Source organism: Podarcis filfolensis (assembly GCF_964270895.1).
Source record: "Podarcis filfolensis genome assembly, chromosome: 4".
NCBI lineage: Eukaryota > Metazoa > Chordata > Lepidosauria > Squamata > Lacertidae > Podarcis > Podarcis filfolensis.
The window spans coordinates 104,573,367-104,592,281 of NC_139607.1; the positions used below are offsets into that span (position 1 = coordinate 104,573,367).

General features: G+C 53.9%; 2 protein-coding genes across 3 annotated transcripts in view; one reads left to right on the forward strand and one right to left on the reverse strand.

Annotated features, from left to right (window-relative positions):
- TIMM10B (translocase of inner mitochondrial membrane 10B) overlaps positions 1-18,915 on the forward strand; it is a 270,934-nt gene that overhangs the window by 243,133 nt on the left and 8,886 nt on the right. The gene's annotated exons all lie outside the window — the stretch shown is intronic.
- Positions 8,552-15,787, reverse strand: LOC310761858 (FH2 domain-containing protein 1-like; the record flags this gene model as incomplete). Its single annotated transcript, XM_083612055.1, has 10 exons — positions 8,552-9,483; positions 11,046-11,325; positions 11,543-11,613; positions 12,356-12,463; positions 13,149-13,219; positions 13,542-13,642; positions 14,120-14,205; positions 14,291-14,393; positions 14,535-14,596; positions 15,368-15,787. The coding sequence occupies 10 exons, from the start codon at positions 15,785-15,787 to the stop codon at positions 8,866-8,868; spliced, it is 1,920 nt and encodes a 639-aa protein (XP_083468181.1). The 3' UTR covers positions 8,552-8,865.

An 18,915-nucleotide genomic window follows, 5' to 3' on the forward strand; every position in this document is an offset into this window, starting at 1 on the left:
GGCAGAGCGGGGCGCTGAGGGCAGGCGACCTCGCCCAGAAAAGGTGGCGACGTCACTCCGGGTTCGCCCAGGTCCTACCTGAGCAGGTATCAGGGACCGCAGGAACCGGCACCGCGGACTCGCTCCTGGACGGGAGGCGGTCATGAGCTGCGCCCCGTGGCGGCGCATTTCGGAACCAGCGGAAGCCTAGCAGAGCCGCCGAGGGCTTGTGGCGCCCCCTGCCGCCTGGAGAAGCCCCTGCTCAACGGAGCAGCATCTCGGCAGGTAAAGGCCAAAGGTGAGCGTCAGGAGCGGCCCTTCTTCCCCCGACATGTTGAGGCTGGACATTTCCTCCCGCTTCTGGCGAGCCAGGGCGGCTCAGCAACGCAAGTGGTTGGCTCCGGTGGAGGCGAGGTCTTTCTCCTTCAAGGAGCCGCCATCCCTCCAGGCGATGAGAGTCTGCGTCCGACTCTGTGATTCTCTGAAGGGCTCTCAGCTCCCCCCCCCCCCAAATCTATTAACGTGGCTCGTTTCCCTCCCATTCTGCATCCTGCAGCCGACATCTCCGGTGAGTTCGAGGGTCTCTCTCCGACCTCTGTTTCTTGTCCCCAGACCTAGCCTCACCAACGCCTCTCTGGAGAAGAGCGTTAAAAGCAAGGAGATCCATTCTGCAGTCCGTGTGATGGGAAGGTAAACTGGATTCCAGGGCAGGAACAGGAATCTGACCGGGAAAGAATCAGGGGAAGATTTGGTCAGGTAGGAGCAGGAAAGGAAGGAGTCAGGAAGGAAGGAAGGAAGGAAGGAAGGGAGGGAAGGAAACCCCGAATGGGGTCAAAAGCTTCAAAGCAGACCAGCCTCCCTCAGAAAGGAAGGCTCCCAGGAGTCATTCTGCATTCTTGATGGCAGTGCTTTTTTCTAAAGAAAATGTTCAGGGGTCCTCTCATTTTCCTACTCATATTGAAATACTGCCCCTCAATGAAGCCAAACTTAGATTCATAAAATGTTCAGTGGTATTCATGTCCCCCCAGAAAAAAGCACTGCTTGTTGGACAATGACAGTCTTCCCCTTCAGTTTGTCCTGGCAAATTGGACTGAACTGAGGAGACAGGCTGCCTTTTCATAGAACAATGAGACATTCCTTGCTAGAGAGGGGGGTGGCTGGGACCTGTTTTATAGACTAAACTGCTATATCAGGCAAAAAAGAAAGGAACAAACCCTCTTGCACCCAGCAAGCTGGAACATTAGGACCATGTGTTCTGGCTTGTTTGCTGACTTGCTGCAGGTCAGTGACTCATGGAAGATGAACATCACTGACCATGAGCTGAAAACACTCAACATGGACATTGCTGCTCTACAGGAGACCAGACTTGTTTCGAATGGCAGCCTCAGAGAAAAGAACTGCACCTTTTGTGGCCAGGAGGGCATCTCAAAGAACCGCACATTCAAGGCATGAGATTGTCAGCGAAGGACTCCCTTCCGTCTGCGATAGAACTGCCAGCTGAGGGCTCAGAATGCTTGCCTTCTCTCCATCTCTCAACTACCTCCATTCCAGTTAACATATTGAGTGTTTACACTTTGTGTGCTCTGATATACAGATCAAGAACAAGTTCTGCAAGGAACTAGACTGCAAACACCTTCTCGGTGGTGGTGCCCACCCTGTGGAACACCCTCCCATCAGATGTCAACGAAATAAACAACTATCTGACTTTTAGAAGACATCTGAAGGCAGCACTGTTTAGGGCAGTTTTTAATGTTTGAAGTTTTTTCTGTTTTTAGTGTTCTGCTGGGAGCAGAGTGGCTGGGGAAACCCAACCAGATGGGCGGGGCATAAATATTATTATTATTATTATTATTATTATTATTATTATTATTATTCCTGCTGGGAGAAGTCGCCACAGCTGGGATAACCACAGAGGCTCCCTTGATATCGGGAGCCTGAACAAGAATGGAGAAAGGCTACTTGAACTGTGCTCCTACCACAGCCTCTGCATCACAAACGTGATATGCTCTTCCAAGGCAAAAGACTGAGTGTCCTGGAGACAGCTTAGATGTCAGGTCACTGCCACCAGCTGGACTGTCACCAGGCAATTGCACTGAACTGTATTAATGCCACACAGAGCTACCACAACACCGACTGTGACATGGTCATGCCCTGGTGGCCAGCAAAGAGGACCTCTAGCCAATCTCAGGTTCTGTACTTCGGCAGGAAGAACCAGCTGCACCAATATAAGGTGAGGGGAAAGAATCTAGGAATCTTAGTGAACCACAAACTTAACATGAGTCAACATGAGAGTGATGCAGCAGCAAAAAATGCTAATGCTATTTTAGGCTACAACAACAAAAGTGTCCAGATCAATGGAAGACAATAACACAATGAAATTCCAAACAGTAACAATTTATTCAACATCCATTAAAAACTATTTATTTTTTTCTATTCTATTCCAGTTCTTTTTCCTCTTTCCACCAATTGGTTCTCATTCCCCTGACCAGGCTCTGGAATTCCGCTTTGAGTTCCAGGAGTTGCAGATTCAGAAGTCTTCGCAAGTGGGCAATCATTTGGTGGTCCTTCAGGATTTAGTAGAATTTCACTCCCTGATCTTCGTGACACAGTAGAAATCCCGTCTCTGTCTTCAATCAGCTCGACGCTGAGACACATGGAGTTACACAGGGAATAGATCATATATCCTAGGAAACTGAAAAACCCAAAAATCCATGAGATCTTTTGAGGCAAAATAAGGCTATCAATTTTCGGATCTCTTTCTGTCCTGCCCTGCCCTGTCTTTTGCCAAAAGAAAGGTGGCAACCCTGTGCCCAGGCAGCAAGATGCCCCCTCTCGGCCCCCTGAGGTGGTCCAAAGGAAAGAAGAGCAAGGCATAAGAAACCAGCTTGGCTGCAGGAGTTGCCAGAAGGAGGCCTACAAAATGCCACCCCACCATCTTCAGGACTCCACTCTGGATCTGTGTAGTCACACATTCCATGTCTCTGATACACAAAATATGAGTATGCTCAGCTGACGAAGCCCAGCAGGGCAAAACGAGGTATTATTCGGGGACTCCTTCGGGGACTCCTTGTTTAAGTTCTTTCGTCTGATACCAGCATACAACAACTATATTTTGCAAAGGCACACGTTAAGATCTTCCGTATCCTTCGCCTGATACCTGCATACAGCAACTGCATACAACAGCCATTCTTTGCAAAGGCAGATGTGGAACATTACAAGGAAAAGTTCATCTTTTGCAAGTACCGCTCCTTAAAGTTGTTACGTTTAACACTGGTATTCGCTAAGACATACGTGGAACACAAAAAGCTTTTATTTGGACATTACGTATATAAAAATTGATCTATTTGTATTTCCTATTCTAAATGTTGGTCCTTAATTGCTTCTACTTAACTAGAGAATGTGAAAAGAGTTATGTTTATATGATGTATAAAGAATTTATATAGTTAAACACAGCCAGTTACATTGTGGGTTTACTCTAGAGCCTTTTCTTCTCCTGAAGCAAGGCAGCGGAGGTTGAGAATCAGAGTTCTCCTCAATGGGATCCTCGAGTTCTCCCCATCACCCCTCACTTCCCTCTACAGCACGTGCCCCTCCCTCACCAAGGGTTTGAGACTCATTGGGTCCCCTCCCCTGGTTGCCCGGCCTCTTCTCCCTCTGACCGCTCATCCTTCCTCCACCTCCACTCCTTGGGCTCTGAGACGTCTTCCCTTCCTGGTTCCCCGGCTGCTTCCTCCCACCATTCCTCTGTGCCCCACCAGTCCATGACATTGCTCCATCCCTCGGCCTCTGTCCCCACAAGGCAGCTTCCCCATACCTGATCTGGTTCCACAGCCGCTGTTTCCTTTCTGCCCCCATGAAAAGGCGGATAAAGAGGTCTTGCCGGCATCATTCTGCCACCTGCAAGAGAACAAAGGTAAGCAGGATGCCAGGAGTGCCTGCTTCTCTCACAGGTGAAACAGGGCATCTCTAACGACAGATGGGCCTTTGAGAAAGCTGTACCTGCTGAGTGCATTTGGACGTTGGTGCCCATTTCATGTTAGTTGTGCAGAAATATATCTCTCCTCCTCTGAATCCTTTTCCCCAACAGTCCCCCCCCCCACAAAAAGATGAAAAGAACCCAGAGATTGGTTTGAAAACCAACAGAATGAGACCAAATTGAAAAAAACCACCTTCCTCCTTACCCAGTGGCCTCTCTCTGGTGTCCAGCGGAGCCCGAGGTCCACACTGCCTATAAATCTTCAATGATGATGTCATCTGGATGAAAGAGATGGAAAATGAGAGGCAGAATTATTCCACAGGCCTTTATTCCCCACATTTATACCCAACCTTCAGCCAAAGGTCCCAGGTTGGAAATGTCTTCTTCTTCTTTGGTGATCACTCATAACCAAGTAAGATTGTCTTCCACAAACATGGTTTTAACAGTGAGTCTGTAAGTGACTGTGGAGGCCAATTCTGGATCCACACACCCTTCCACAGTGGGGTCATTGGATTCCGGGTGGGAGTTGATACTGGTGAAGGTTTGCCAAGCGTGCCTTCCTCCTAGCACGTTTCTCCCTTGCGTCCTGAGTTCAAGTGTCTTCAAAGCCCATGACACCTTTGGTCAAGGCTGTTCTCCAACTGGAGCACTCGCAGGCCAGTGTTTCCCAGTTGTCAGTGTTTATTCTATTTTTTTTTAGATTTGCCTTGAGAGCACCTTTAAACCTCTTTTGTTGACCACCAGCATTACGCTTTCCATGTTCAAGTTCGGAATAGAGTAGTTGCTTTGGAATATGATCATCAGGCATCCACACAACATGACCAGTCCAACAAAGTTGATGTTGAAGAATCATTGCTTCATCACTGGTGATCTTTGCTTCTTCCAGTACACTGATATTAGTTCGCCTGTCTTCCCAGGTGATGTGTAAACTGTTTATCGAATCTTTCAAGGAGTTGGAGATGGTGTTTATAAGTGGTCCATGTTTCACAAGCATATAGTAAGGTTGGTAGTACAATAGCTTTGTAAACAAGCATTTTGGTTTCCCTGCCAATGTCCCGGTCTTCTAACACTCTGCACTTTAGTTGGGAGAAAGCTGCACTCTCAGAGCTCAGGCGATGCTGGATTTCGGCATCAATGATGGCCCTTGTGGAAATATAACTGCCTTGGTAGGAGAAGTGATTGACATTTTCCACTGTTACACCATTGAGTCGGATTTGTGGCACTGCAGAGGGGTTATTTTGTACTTGTTGGTGCAGCACTTTGGTTTTTTGGATGTTGAGTGATAGGCCAAGCTTTTTGTAAGCTTCTGTGAAGATATTTAGGATGGTTTGGAGGTCATCCTCTGAGCGTGTGCACACTATGTTGTCATCAGCATACTGAAGCTCTATGATGGAAGTTACAGTAACTTCACTCTTTGCTTTCAGCCTGCTCAGATTGTCTTCCACTGCCTCCCGCAGTTTGATCAAACTCATGCTGATAGCTTCGACAAACTGTCCCACCATCTCGTCCTCTGTCGTCCCCTTCTCCTTGTGCCCTCCATCTTTCCCAACAACAGGGTCTTTTCCAGGGGGTCTTCTCTTCTCACGAGGTGGCCAAAGTATTGGAGCCTCAGCTTCACGACCTGTCCTTCCAGTGAGCACTCAGGGCTGATTTCCTTCAGAATGGAGAGGTTTGTTCTTCTTGCAGTCCATGGGCCTCTCAAGAGTCTCCTCCGGCACCAGAATTCAAAAACATCAATTCTTCAGTGATCAGCCTTCTTTATGGTCCAGCTCTCACTTCCATACATCACTACTGGGAAAACCATCAGCAGCACCACTTCTGCAAATTTCCCCACAAAACACATCATAACACAGTCCTTTCCTTGTTCTATTCCAAAGGCTCCCATAAACCAATCCAGTCAGACTATCCAAATAACTGTCCAATAGCAACCCATGAGCACCACGAAACAGCGCCCTCCAGCACAAAGCACACAGGCACTGCAGCTGGCGACCAGCCATGGCCTCTGCTCTACAAATAGGGAACTCCACTGGGAAAGGGGGAAAAGTCAGGACCAGCCATGGAAACCGTTCTTGGTCCATTGAAACGAGTCTTTGGAGTTTCAGTCTAGGCTCTTCTACTATCAACCCAACTGTACGCTTGTGAAACATGGACCACTCAGGTTTCCACCAGAAAAACCCTCCCAGTTTGTGACACAGATGTGATGTATGTATGGCATTTTATTAAAAGGTGTTGTGGGTGAAATGGGCTTCGTCCATGTGGTAGTTGGAAGTCTTGTTGCAACAGTTCATTGAATAAAGACCAGGCCTTTCCAGAGAGCCAAGGCTGGGCAGGGGACTCCCCAGGAGATGAAGAGAAAGGGGAGGAATGCTACTTACAGCCTGCCCATTTCCTCCAGGAAAAGATCCCACCCTCCTCTCTAAAGTAGCTTACTATCTAAAATGCCCCCCAAGCCTAACTATGATCCCAACCCCAACCCCCCATCCTAACCCTACACCTAACCCTAAATACTCCTATATGTACAAAATAAAATATACAAAATATATACAAAATATGCACAAAAAATGTAAAATAAAAAACAAAGAACAAAAATAAAAATAAAAATATTAAATTAAAGAACTAAAAAATAAGTGTTAAAATAAAGAATTAAAAGAATAAAAGAAAATCAAAATAAATAAATCAAAGTAATAAATGAAATCAAAATAGGAAAATGAAAAAAATAGCAATTCACTAATCCTCCGCCTAATCTCCACCAACTGCCACTAACTCCTCCTCCTCCTCTCGCCTCACTCCTAATCCACAATGGCTGCCTGCGAGTCAGTGGCTTTTACAGGAGAAGCAAGAGATGTCACAAAGGAGGGCGGGTCCTTGTCACCGTGGCAACCCCCTCACCTGGACCTGGGCCCACCTGGTGATGCTCCTCCTTCAGAACTCGGAGGCCCCTGCTGTTCCGCCTGCAGCTGGGCTGCATCTTCCTTTCACCTCCTTCTTCCTGCAGCCCCATTCCCAGCGGGAGACCAGCCCCACATCCTCCCAGGCAGGCTAGGGGTCTCCACAGTGCAGGATTGGACCATCTGCTTGGCATGCAGGTCTTCCGTCCTAGGCGGCATCTCGGGGGGGCGGCGGCTGGCAATGTCGTCCCCCCCAAACCCTGGAGAGCTGCTGCCGGTCAGTGCAGGCTAGTTGAAGACCAGGATGATGAAGGTCTGAAAACCAAGCCTGATGAAGAATGGTTGAGGCAGTTAGAAACCAAGCCTGATCCATATCATAGATATGGAAGACAACATTAAACAGAACTGAGCGTGTTAAAAAAAAAAGGGAAAAGGGAGGGAAACTCTATTTTACAATGGTTACGAAAAGGTTTACAATGGAAAGTTAGAGCTGACTCTTCCCCATCCTTTATTATTTATGGAGTGAATATTGCAGTTGTTGTATAAGGGATTATTTTTTTGACTGGGATATAATTGAAATTCATAATATTTTGGAACACAGAAATAAAATCATTAGCCATCAGTTCTAGCACACGGGAGGCCACCTAAATTATATAAATTATATAATTTTGTATTTGAACAGTTGGTATTAGTAATTGTATTATAATTTGGTATTGTTATAATGAGTATTATTGGATTGAAATTGAAAATTAATAAAAATTTATTATCAAAGATGTTAGTCCCTTTTATTGCTTTGCCAGTGCTTGCCATTTGCTAATCAGCATAAAAAATCATATCCAATTGCAATCATTCAATCAGTCATATTTGTGTGAATTACCATATACTCAATTTTCTATTTCCCCTTTTCTGTACACATTCTATATTGTTTCTAATTCCATTTCATATCATCTCCATTTATCATTTCTTTCAAGCTTTGTATATCAACAGAGCCAAGAGATTTGTTTCAGTTACATGTCTGTGGGAGCTGCTTCTTGTTGTGTGAATAAGCTTTATTCCCAGTTCCCCTGAGTTGCTATTGAGCAAAATCGAACCATGATGAGGATCCAATGGATGCAGGTCCCTTGGCCTTGATTGAACATACCGTATTTTTCGCCCTATAGGCCCGAGCTTCCCCCGACCCCAGCCCCCAGAACAGGCTGCTATCCGCAAGCCTTGCGAGCCCGGTGGGAACTCCCGCCGGGCTCGCAAGGCTTGCGGACATCTGCGCGAAGCATGGGGCGCGCCCCGTGCTTTGGGCTGCATGCTGCTGTCCGCAAGCCTTCGCAGCCCTGCGGGAACTCCTGCCGGGCTCCAAAGGCTTGCGGATAGCTGCCTGAAGCCTGGAGAGCGAGAGGGGTCAGTGCTGCTGGTCCTGTGTCCGTGTGAGATGAGGGATAAATCAAGTCTCTGCACCGACCCCTCTCGCTCTCCAGGCTTCAGCGAAAGCCTGCATTTGCCTCACACATTTCCCCTTCATTTTTGGAGGGGGAAAAGTGCGTCCTATAGGGCGAAAAATATGGTAGTTGGTGATGATGTCAATCAACAGTTTAAAACACGCCCCCCAGTCCACCCCACCCCCTGGAAGGATGAGTTTGCAAAGTCCCTGGGGCTCAGATCACACTCAGGCAAGAAATAGCTCCAAAAAAGTTTATTGAGAGTCAACGGACAGAACAGTTTTTAAAAGGGGGAGATGAGAGAATATAAAAGTGTTTTATTGGGGGGGGAGAGACTTTAAAATTGCCGGCTGCAGCCCTTGGCTCTGTGGCCTGAGAAAGAGGGTCTGATCCTGCAAGGACGGGGGCGGGGGGGGGGGCAGGAGGGAAGCAGCAAGACACCAGTTCTTCTAGGCTAGTGCAGAGTTTGAGTGGAGGCAGCACAAGGTGGGCAGCGGGAGAGAAGGGCCCCCCCAACTGGAGCCCCATGTTCTGGGGGGAGGGGTTGCTGGCAGCAGGTTTGCCCTGGGAGCCTCCCAGCTGCCCCGTCTCAGAGCTGGGCTCCCTGCCGTGGCTTTTCCCCCACACTCAGGCGGCGGAAGAAGCCCACCAGGGCAGAGACGTCCTTGGGGGAAGCCAGGGGGGAGGTGGGGAGCTCTGGGCCCTCCTGGGGGGTCTTCTTCTGGAACAGGGTGGGGAAGCGGAAGCCGCTGGGGGCTTCGGGCGAGGCGGGGCCTTGGGGGGAGGCGGCCACCGTGGCCATGGGGGGGGACCTGAGGAAGGCCTTGAGGCCCTGCCCAAAGAGCCCCCCGGCCTTCTTGCCACAGCCAGGGGGGAGGGTGGGGGTGGCAGGGGCGGCTTCTGGCTCCGCTGGCCTGGGGGGCTCTGTGCAGGGGGGCAGGGCGGTGAGCGTGTGTCTCCGGCGGCCGAGGGGCAGGGCCCTCTCTCTGGTGCTCTGGGGGCTCTCCAGGGCGAGGCGGAGGCCCTGCTGGGACCGGTTGCGCCTCCGGGAGCGAGGGGGCCGCAGGAAGAAGAGGTCCAGCTCCACGTCCTGCAGGCCAGGGTCGCGGGCCGAGCAGCTGGCGATGGAGCGCCGCTTCTGCTTCTCCTTGCGCTCGCGCTCCTGGCGCTGCTGCCGGCACACGGCAGCCTCCCGAGCCTGGTTGTCCTGGGGGGGAAGAGGAGGAGGACATGAGAAGAAGAGCCATCTGCACCAGCACCCTGTTCTCACCGGGGCCAACCAGGGGACCCCTCCGAGCACCAAACCCCTCCCCTCCTGCGCTTCCCAGAAGCAGAGACACCCTGGCTAGCTGCCTTCCAAAGGCCTCTCCGCCTTTCAAGGCATCCAGGTTGGTGGCCGTCTTGCCTCCTCTGGGAGGGAGTTCCACAGTCCCACTATGGGCTGCGTGAAGGAGGGAGCCAGGAGCTGATCCTGCACTCTGCACATGCTCACCCAACCAGTGGAAGCACCGGAAGGGGGTGCTGGAGCCACAGCAAAGCGGGAGGCCATCCAAGGATCGTCAGGTGCCCCAGGCAGAGTCACTGCAAGGAACCCAACCCGCAGTCTCTGCCCCGACTGGTGAGGCGGCTCTAAGCCAATGCAACAAAACAGCCCCACAAACTGGCTTAGAAGTAGACAACCAAATTTACTAGAATAATAGCTAGAATAGAGATAGACTTGTAACCATTGCATCAACAAACACACTAAGGTGCCATGTGCAAGACAAAGCCTGGAGATACTGTAAACATGGAGTGGATAAATGTACAGCTGTATCTTAACAAGATACATGTGCAATAAATGTTATACAGACTGGATGAATGAACCGTTCTACAAGTAGCGTAAGTCCAGTCACAGAACGGCAACCGTGTGCCGCCACAACGGCAAGGGTAGCACACTGGAGAATATGAAAATTTTTCAAAGCTGTTTTTCAAAGATTGAACTGGATGAGATGTTCTTCAATGGGTCTTGAGTTGGAAACACAAAGCCGTGTGCATGGATCAGTCACGGGAAGGCAAATCAAAGCCACCCCCCTGGTGAGAAGAACGCAAGTGGGCAAAAGGAGACCTGTTCTCCAGGTATTTTACAGGTTTCGCTACACGCTTCATCAGGCACTTTCTTTATCCTGAGCAAACCGCTTTGTATGACTGGGTAAGGTATAGTGTGAGACTGATATTTTCTAATTTTTATGGTTTACCACACATTGTAATCGGAGTGCTATTTTGTACCATGCAGCTTTTCGGACTGATGGATGGTGGCTTTGAAAACGCTACTTGCTGAGCAGCCTTTGTCTTGCACATGGCACCTTAGTGTGTTTGTTGCTTGAATGGTTGCAAGTCTATCTGTATTCTAGCTATTATTCTAGTAAACTTGGTTGTATACTTGTAAGCCAGTTTGTGGTGGTGTTGTTTTGGGGCTCTAAGCCAGCCTGGATCTGCCTCCCCACCTCAGAGGAGCCCCCTGCTCCCCCCCCCACTGCCCTCCAGATGGGGGGAAGGTTCATGTGTGATCGGGACTGGGGGAGGGGAGGGCCCTTAACTCAGCAGCCTGAAGGCGGCTCCGGGTTCAGTTCCCACCAGGGGCACCTGCAGAGGGGGCTGGGAATGTCCCTGGAGAGCCCTTGCTGCCAATGGCCAGAGTAGCTATAAGACGCCTTCCTATGTCCCTCCAGAGGCCCATAGACTGCCCCCTTCAGGCCACCACCCCACCAGTGCGTTGGGGGCAGGTTTTACCTGCACGGCAGCCAGGAAGCGCTCCCCAAAGGACTGGAAGATGCGGCAGCACTCAGTCAGGCTGAAGGTCTCGGGGTCCTCGCAGAGGAAGTCGCACAAGGTGGCCGCGGTCTGGCTCAGGCCCTCCTGGGAGGCCCTGACGGCCTGCAGCTCCACCGCAGCCACCTGCACAAAGGGCCCCACCTGGGCGCCCAGACCCAGGCCCTCCAGCTCCCCCTGGGCACTCAGAAGGCGCTGCCCCAGGCTCTCCAGCTCCACCATCACCTCCTGGTCAACGATCCTGCGAAGGGAGCACATAAGGTGTTGGGGAGCTGCACTTGCTTCATGCCCCCCCAGACTGCCAGACCACCCCCTCCCCAGCTGCAAGCCCAGTCCGCTTCAGAAGGCCCAGCAGGAAAGACAAGAGAGCAAGGGCAGGAACTGGAAGGGATGCCCCCCCAACTCCTTCATTCCCATTCCCCCCCCCAATGTGGGCACAGAGCACTGCCCTTCCTCACCGCGAAGCAGGCCCCACGTGCTGCAGCTTGCTGGGGAACTGCAGGAGAGTCGGGTCCTTCTTCTCTGCCTCCTGCAAGGGGAAGGAGGTGGTGAGTTAGCCCTGGAGACCTTGGCCTGTCCTTCCAGGAAGACGACTGCAGGGTCAAGGCAGGGCAAGGGGAGAAAGAGCGAAGGGGGAATCTGGCTCAGTCCCCGCTCAGCCAGGAAGCTGATTAGAGTACATGGGAAAAGCACAACACCTTCCGCCCCACGGGGAGAAAACAAGGGCCAAGGTGGCCCCGGTCCTCTTCCAGAACAGGAAACTGAGAGGAGGAACTAACGGACCGGCCAAAGGACCAGTATCTGTTTTTAAACTGGAGCAAGAGGTGAGCAGTGAGGCACCAAATCATGTTGATGATGCTAAATTGTTCAGGATGGTAAAAAAAATAAATAAACAGATTGCAGAGGTCCTTTTGGAGCTCTTCATAAACAGAGGAAATGGGTGGCCCAATGGCAAAAGCAATTCAATGTGAACAGGTGTAAAGAGTGCAAGCTGGAGCAAAACCATCTTAATTTCACACACATATATATATATACACACAGACCAGGAGCAAGATGTTGGGGTCATAGTGGATGGGTCGTTGGAGAGGTCAACCCCATGGATGGCAGCTGTGAAAGGGGCAAATTCCACGCTAGGGATCGATCATGAGGAAAGGAGTCATTTTTCTGGCCCTCCTTCTGCCGGCATTTGCTGAGGGCACCACCCACATGGGGCACACCCCACAGGCCCCCTTCCTACCCGCTGTGCCCCCTCATGGGCTGGCAGAGCTCACCAGGGCAACAAAGTGCAGAAGGTCCATTCCTGGCCGGTTGGCCTTGGTGTCCGTGAGCCTCAGCAGCGAGGACATGCGGAAGCCCAGCGCAGAGCCAGCGTAGCCTCCCTGCAGGGAGAGGGGACACCAGTCTATTATTAATAATAAGAATAATAATTTATACCCCACTCATCTGACTGGGTTGCCTCAGCCACTCTGGGCAGTTTCCAGCAAAAACACAGACGAACATCCTCATCAAACATCAAAACCTTCTGGAAACAGGGCTGTCCTCAGGTGGAGTCACAGGCCAGAGCATCCCAGCCCACCTGCCAGCCTGTTTTGCCACAGCTCACGCCCTGCCCTGCCACTGCCCATGCCCCTCCCCAAAGCCACATTTTCTTACAGCTCTTCTCACCAGCCCAATACCCAAAGAAGCCCTGGCTGGCCAGGTGCCAACTGCCCACGGTGCTCAGAGCAGAGACTCAGGGGCCAGGTTACGCCACCCACTGAAGGGCAGGTCCTCTGCCCTCTGATGCAGGCTTTTGTGGGGGTACAAGGAGGTGCTCCCGTTGCCAGCTGGATGGCTGAGAAGCAGAGAAACCAGGTGCCACCTCCTGCCCAGGTAACGCCACCTCCGAGGCGCATCGGGAGTGGAGCACCCCCCCACACAACTGGGGACCCCTCAACCCCCTCAACCCCCTTGCCCTCCCAACCCCCCATGGGGCCTGGAGGGTGACCCAAGAGGGTGGCATTTCCTGCCTGCCAGACCAGAGGGAGCCCTCTTCCCCCCCCCCCGCCAGCCAAGCCCCCTCACCTCATTCATGTAGTTTCCTGCCTTCAGCACCAGCTGGAGGAGTTCGTGCAGCTCCTCACACTCCAACAACTCTGGGGGAGGGGAGGGGGGAAATGAGATCATGGGGGGCGGCAGAGATCAATCCAGTCCATACTGGCAAAGGGGGGTGAGTGGGATGGCACCCCTGCCAGGTGACTCCAGTGACCCCGCGTTGCCTCTGGGACACCAGCCCTGTCAACTGAATGGCCGACAGATCCCCACTTCGGAATTTTGCATTGCCACCAGGACAAACTGACAGCCCTTCTGCAGCCTCCATGCAATCTCTGGCCCCTCTCATTCTCCTCCCAGCCCGTCCTGAGGGGGGAGAGTCAAGCCACATGCCCAGGACTCAGGTGCCCCCCTCCCCATGGGTACCTAGGGCTGCCTCCGTCAGAATCTGGATGGCCGACTGCAGCGAGTTGAGCTGGGGGAAGAACTCCTCCTGCAAGACCAGGAGCTTCAGGCGGTGGACGTAGCTGGCAGGGCAAAGAGAAGGAGGGAATCCTGGAACCGCTGGGCTGGAAGGGACCTCAAGGATCCTCTAGTCCAGCTGCTGCAGCGCAGGAATGGCAGCTCCAGAATCCATGGCTGGTGCCACACCACCTCTGCTCAAAACCCTCTCAGGGAATCAAACACATCAGAAAGTCCTTCCTCATGTTTGGCTGGAATCTCCTTTCTTGAGAGCTGAATCCCTTGTTGAAGCAGAAAACAGCTCCATCTTCCACCATTAATTATGTCTTTATTTATTGGCCCTCCAGATATCTGAGGAGTGCTCTCAGCCTTCTCTTCTCTGGGCTACACATCCCCAACACCCTCACAGCTGTTCCTCACCAGGCTTGGTTTCCTGGTCCTTGAGGAGGGCATCCTGTCCCTCTGCTCTGGGGCAGCCCAGCAGGAGCAGAAGGGCCGGCTGAAGCCTCTGCTCCCCCCTGGACCCATGCCAACCCTCTCACCTGGGCACCTGGACGAGGAGCAGGGCAAAGACCTCAGCCTCCGAGAGGCGGCTCTGGCAGCCTCGGAACGCAGCCAGCTTCTTGGCCTTCCCAAAGAGAAAAGGGGAGGTGTCACTTGGGAGTTGGGGAGCAGAGCAAGCCTCCCTGCTCCCCCCATTTCCCAGCAGTCACCTCTTCCGCATCAGGCAGCATCTTTGTCAGCTCCAGCAGCTTCTCCGCCCCGTAAAGGGCTCCTGCTCCATCCTGGATATCAGCCACAATCTCCTGGACCGGCCTGGGAAGAGAGACGAGGCAGCTGCCTTACCTGGGCTGGCCCCTTCTGCACCAGCCCCATCCTTGCCCCCAGGCCCAAGGCCCCCTCACCCCCCCTCTGGTGGTCCAGCCCAGCCGCCCTCCCGCCTGCCCTGGCACCTACCTCTTGAACTGCTTGAGGAAGATGCCCAGGTTCAGAATCTTCTTGGAGTCCAGCAGGGAGACCTGGAGGGAGGGAGAGAAGCAGGGAAGGACTTGAGCCAGAAAGTGCAGCCTCTCCCGGCCACCACCCGTCACACACACAAACCTCTCTGCACCACCGAGGTCCTGATCCTGTCCCAGCACCTTCCTAGAAGCCCAGAGCCCAGTCCTGCTTCACTCGGGCAGCTGCCTTCTGGGAAGAGGCTTTCTTCCAAACCAGATCCCCCATTCCGGATGCTTCCCCTGCTCTCTCATCCAACCAGGGCAGGCGTCGCCCTTGAAAGACGCCACCCAAATGGCACTGAGCCCCCCAGCCCGGCTCCAGGGGGTCCCAAGAAAGGCAGCTAGCTTGGACAAAACCAGGTAGCTGGCCCTCCTGGCTCTCCGGGTGCTCCCTCGGCCCTGACAGGCAGCCGCTGGCCAGGAGAAGAGAGATCAGACGCTCCTCTCTCTTTCCGCTGGATCCTCTCAGTTGGGGACTGAGCCAGGGACTGACCTGGGTGACTCCCTCTCCCCCCACCCCAACCATGCCAGGTCCCCTCGTCCTGGGGGAGAGAGCAGGCCAGCCCCACGCCTTTCTTCCTCCGCTCTGCTCACACTCTGGGCCTCAGGAGATGGGCCGCACAACCCTCTCCTCTCGTTTCTCAAGGCTGCGTCTGGCACCCCAGCGGATCTCTTCGCGCGCCCCCCCCCACTTCCCCAGACAGGCGGCTACACACGCGGCTCCCGGGGGCCCCTTGTGGGCGCCCGGGAGGGCGAAGCCCGCTGCGTCACCGTCCGCCCCGTCGGGCTCACCTGCTCCGCCGGCGGCTGGCCCCGCAGGCTCCCCCCGGGCGGCTCCGGGCGCTGCCCGAAAAGTTCCTCCAGGAGGGCGAGGTCCAGCGGGAAGCCCTCGCCCTGACGCCGCCCGGGCGCCGTCCAGAGGTTGTGGCGCCCCCGGATGCGCTCTGCCGGGATGGCCTCCCAGTTGAAGTTGCGCAGCCGCGCCGCCCGCCGCCCCGAGCAACCCTCCCCGCCCGGCCAGGCCCGTGGCGCTCCGGGGCTCAAGCCGACGGGCGGGGGCGGGGGCGGGGGCAGCGGAGGCGGCGGCGAGGCAGCCGCGGGGTCCGGGGGCAGAGAAGCCGTCGAGAGGGTGGAGGCGGCGGCGGCGGCGGGGGTCGCCGCGGGGCCCGTCCAGTCTGTGGGCGAGGCGGGAGAGCTCCGGACGGTCACCATTGTCGGTAGGAAGAGAAGAGAGTACAGGCGCGTCAAGAGCCGTCGGGGATGTCCGCTCCCAGCCCACTGCGTCAGGGAGTCATCGGAAGGGGGCGGCCTCGGACGTGCCCCACCCAGCCCGGCTCTAGACGTATCACCTGAGGGCTTGAGCGCCAAGGGACGGGGCGGGAGCATCGGCCTCTTCCCGATGAAGCCCAGAGCTAGCGCGCGGAGGGATAAGACCGAGAAAGCCAGGCGAGGATGGCGCCCAGACGCCGCCTCCTCCCTTCCCTTCCCCGCCTTGTTGCTGCCCAGGTCAGGCCTCTGCCCCGCAGCTCACGCAGGTTTCAAAGAAGCCCCGACGGGAAAGGGCCGCCACCGACGCCGCCCCTCCCGCTCCCCACCGGAGTGGACAGTCCGAGCCCCAGACTGGCTTGCCTACACAAAGCAAGGCTGGTGAGGTCCAGGAAGACTCGCTCGCCCCTGTCCCGCGGCAACCGACGGCTGCCTTGGCGTCCATCCTGGGGGCGGCGCTGCCGAGCCGCGACGGGGCGAACAACTGTGCCTTCTTCTTCATCTCAGGTCCCTAAGCCGTTATTTTTCAGCTGGTGGCTGAAGACGCCCAAAAAAGGGCAGAGGCGGCCGCATCTCAGCTGGTGACTGGGGGGGGGGGGGCGGGAGGTCCCCAACCAAGGACCCCCCCCCAATTGCTTGACTCCGTCACAACAGGTGCTGTTGGTTTTCTTTCAGAGATATTAAGGTGTGCGCCACACCCCGGCCTACAAATAGACTTCATCCCTTCTGTGCTCCCCGCCCCCCAGCAATTTTTTCCAGGTGTCCCCGCGGCTGGAAACCTGAGAGGGAGGCGGGGGCGGGACTACAAGAGAGGGAGCGGCCGGACTCCTGGGTCCTGCAGGGGCCCTTTAGCCCGCCTTCCGCATGCCATTGCTTGGGCAGCGGTCTGCTGGACGTGGCGAGGGCTGGGCTCCGCTTCCTTCGGCATGTCTCGACGTGCTCCCAGACGCTCCTTTCCAAGGAACCGAGATATGGAGGGGGGTCTGTTTCTTGGAGCTCTCCCTATAGTGCCCCCACCAACCAAGGCCTTTGGGGTGGAGGCTGTGGGGCTCGTGCTTCTAGCTCCTGGCCTCCTGCCCGAGCCCCACAAGCGTTCCTCTCCCTCCTGCCCCCTCTTTTTGGGCCTGCAATAGGTGAGGGAGTCCGGGGGGGGGGGCTGCCAATTTGTGAAGGAACCTCAGGCATTTTATGGTGAGGCTGTCGCTGATCTCAGAGATTGCAGGTAGCAGGATTCCTCTTTTTTATGATATCCTGTTGTTGCAATCTTGAATTTGCCCCCTCCTCTTTCAGAGCCATCCAAGCTGGTGACCCCCCCCCGGCCTCCTGTGGGAGGGAGTTCCATAGCTTAACTGTGCTGCACGAAGGACTTTGTCCTGCATCCATGGATGGCCCCGTGTTCCCAAAACACACTAGGAGCTGAGCTGGTGTACACTGCAGATCAGGAAAGACGCCAAGAAGCAGCTATTGGAGGCAAGAAGGCTTCCCTTGGGAAATGAAGTCTTGTCCAAATGAAACAAACTTTCACCAAAAAAAAACCCAGGTGCAAGCAGACAGAAAGGGCTGGCAAAACTGAAACAGAGGAGCACATTGCTGAAAACATTAAGAGCAACAACTTCTTTAAATGTATTAGTAGCAGGAGACTGGCTATGGTGGCAGTTGGACCCTGGGATGACCAGGGAGTCCACAGTGTACCAAAAGAGGATAAGGAGACTGCAGAGAAGCTGCAACATAAGATACAGGGCAGATCCCAGTGCCTGGACGAACATTTGCAGGAAGGAGGTCTAAGGAACTGAGGCAGGAAGCAACGATGAGAGGTGAATTCTAGGCCCACAGACAAGACAGAAACTGACCCACTCAAGGATTCTCTAAGAATTCAAATGTGAAACTGTCAGTTGTCTTGTTAAAAAGATGTACCCCGTCCCTTGGATCAGTCTGCATGCCTGAGAACTGGAAAGCACCCAATGCAACACCAATTTTTAAAAAGGGATTCAGGGGGATCCTGGAAATTACAGTCCAACTACACCTGTCCCCAGAAAAGTGGTGGCCAAGCATTGTTAAAGATAGAATAAGCAAATGTACAGTGGTACCTCGGGTTACAGACGCTTCAGGTTACAGACTCCGCTAACCCAGAAATAGTACCTCGGGTTAAGAACTTTGCTTCAGGATGAGAACAGAAATCGTGCTCCAGTGGCGCGGCAGCAGGAGGCCCCATTAGCTGAAGTGGTACCTCAGGTTAAGAACAGTTTCAGGTTAAGAATGGACCCCCAGAACGAATTAAGTTCTTAACCTGAGGTACCACTGTATAAAAGAACAAGCTGTGGGCAACCAAGGAGGTGAAGAGTCCAGATGGGGAAGAGAAGGCATTTCTTCTAGCAGGGCAAGGGATGGCGCCCTCCTCCAGTGTCTCCCCCAACAGGCAGGTGCTGTGCTCTCTCCTGTCAGAGGCAACCTCCCTCTGACTCCCAGAAGCAGGTGCTGGTCGCTGGCTTCCCAAGAGCATCCCGTTGGCTGCAAGAGCAGGATGCTGGACTGGTGCTTCTTATGGTCAAGTATCCTGGCGTGTGTGTGTGTGTGCGCAGGCTCTCTCTATCCACTTTCTCCACACCGTGCATAACTTTAGACACCTCTTCCAAGTCCCTTTACTAGTCTCTTTAAAAAACTGAACTCAAGAGAGCACTCCAGCCTTTTGCTCAAAGGGAGCTGCTCCATGAGTGTCAGGCGGGGCAGGTCCTTGTGTTCCCCACGGGACAAGTCTCCCAGGTGGAAGAGAGGGGGCCAGGGGCCAGATCAGGACCTCCAGCTCAGAGACACCCCCCCAGGCACCTGCTTGGCTGCAGCAGGAACTGAATTACATTGAGCTGGGGGGGGGGAGGCAACCTTGCAGGAGCCACACAAGTGTGGGCAGGACAAGAGGAGTGACAAATCATGCAAAAACCAGACACCCCCCTCCCCAGGCAACGAAGAGGCTTTACGTTGGACACTTGGGTGCAACTCAGCTTGCAAAAGAAAGTCTGCACAGGAAAGAGGGAGTCCCAGCGCTGTCCCTGGGCTTCTCACCTCTTGAGCTGAGCTCC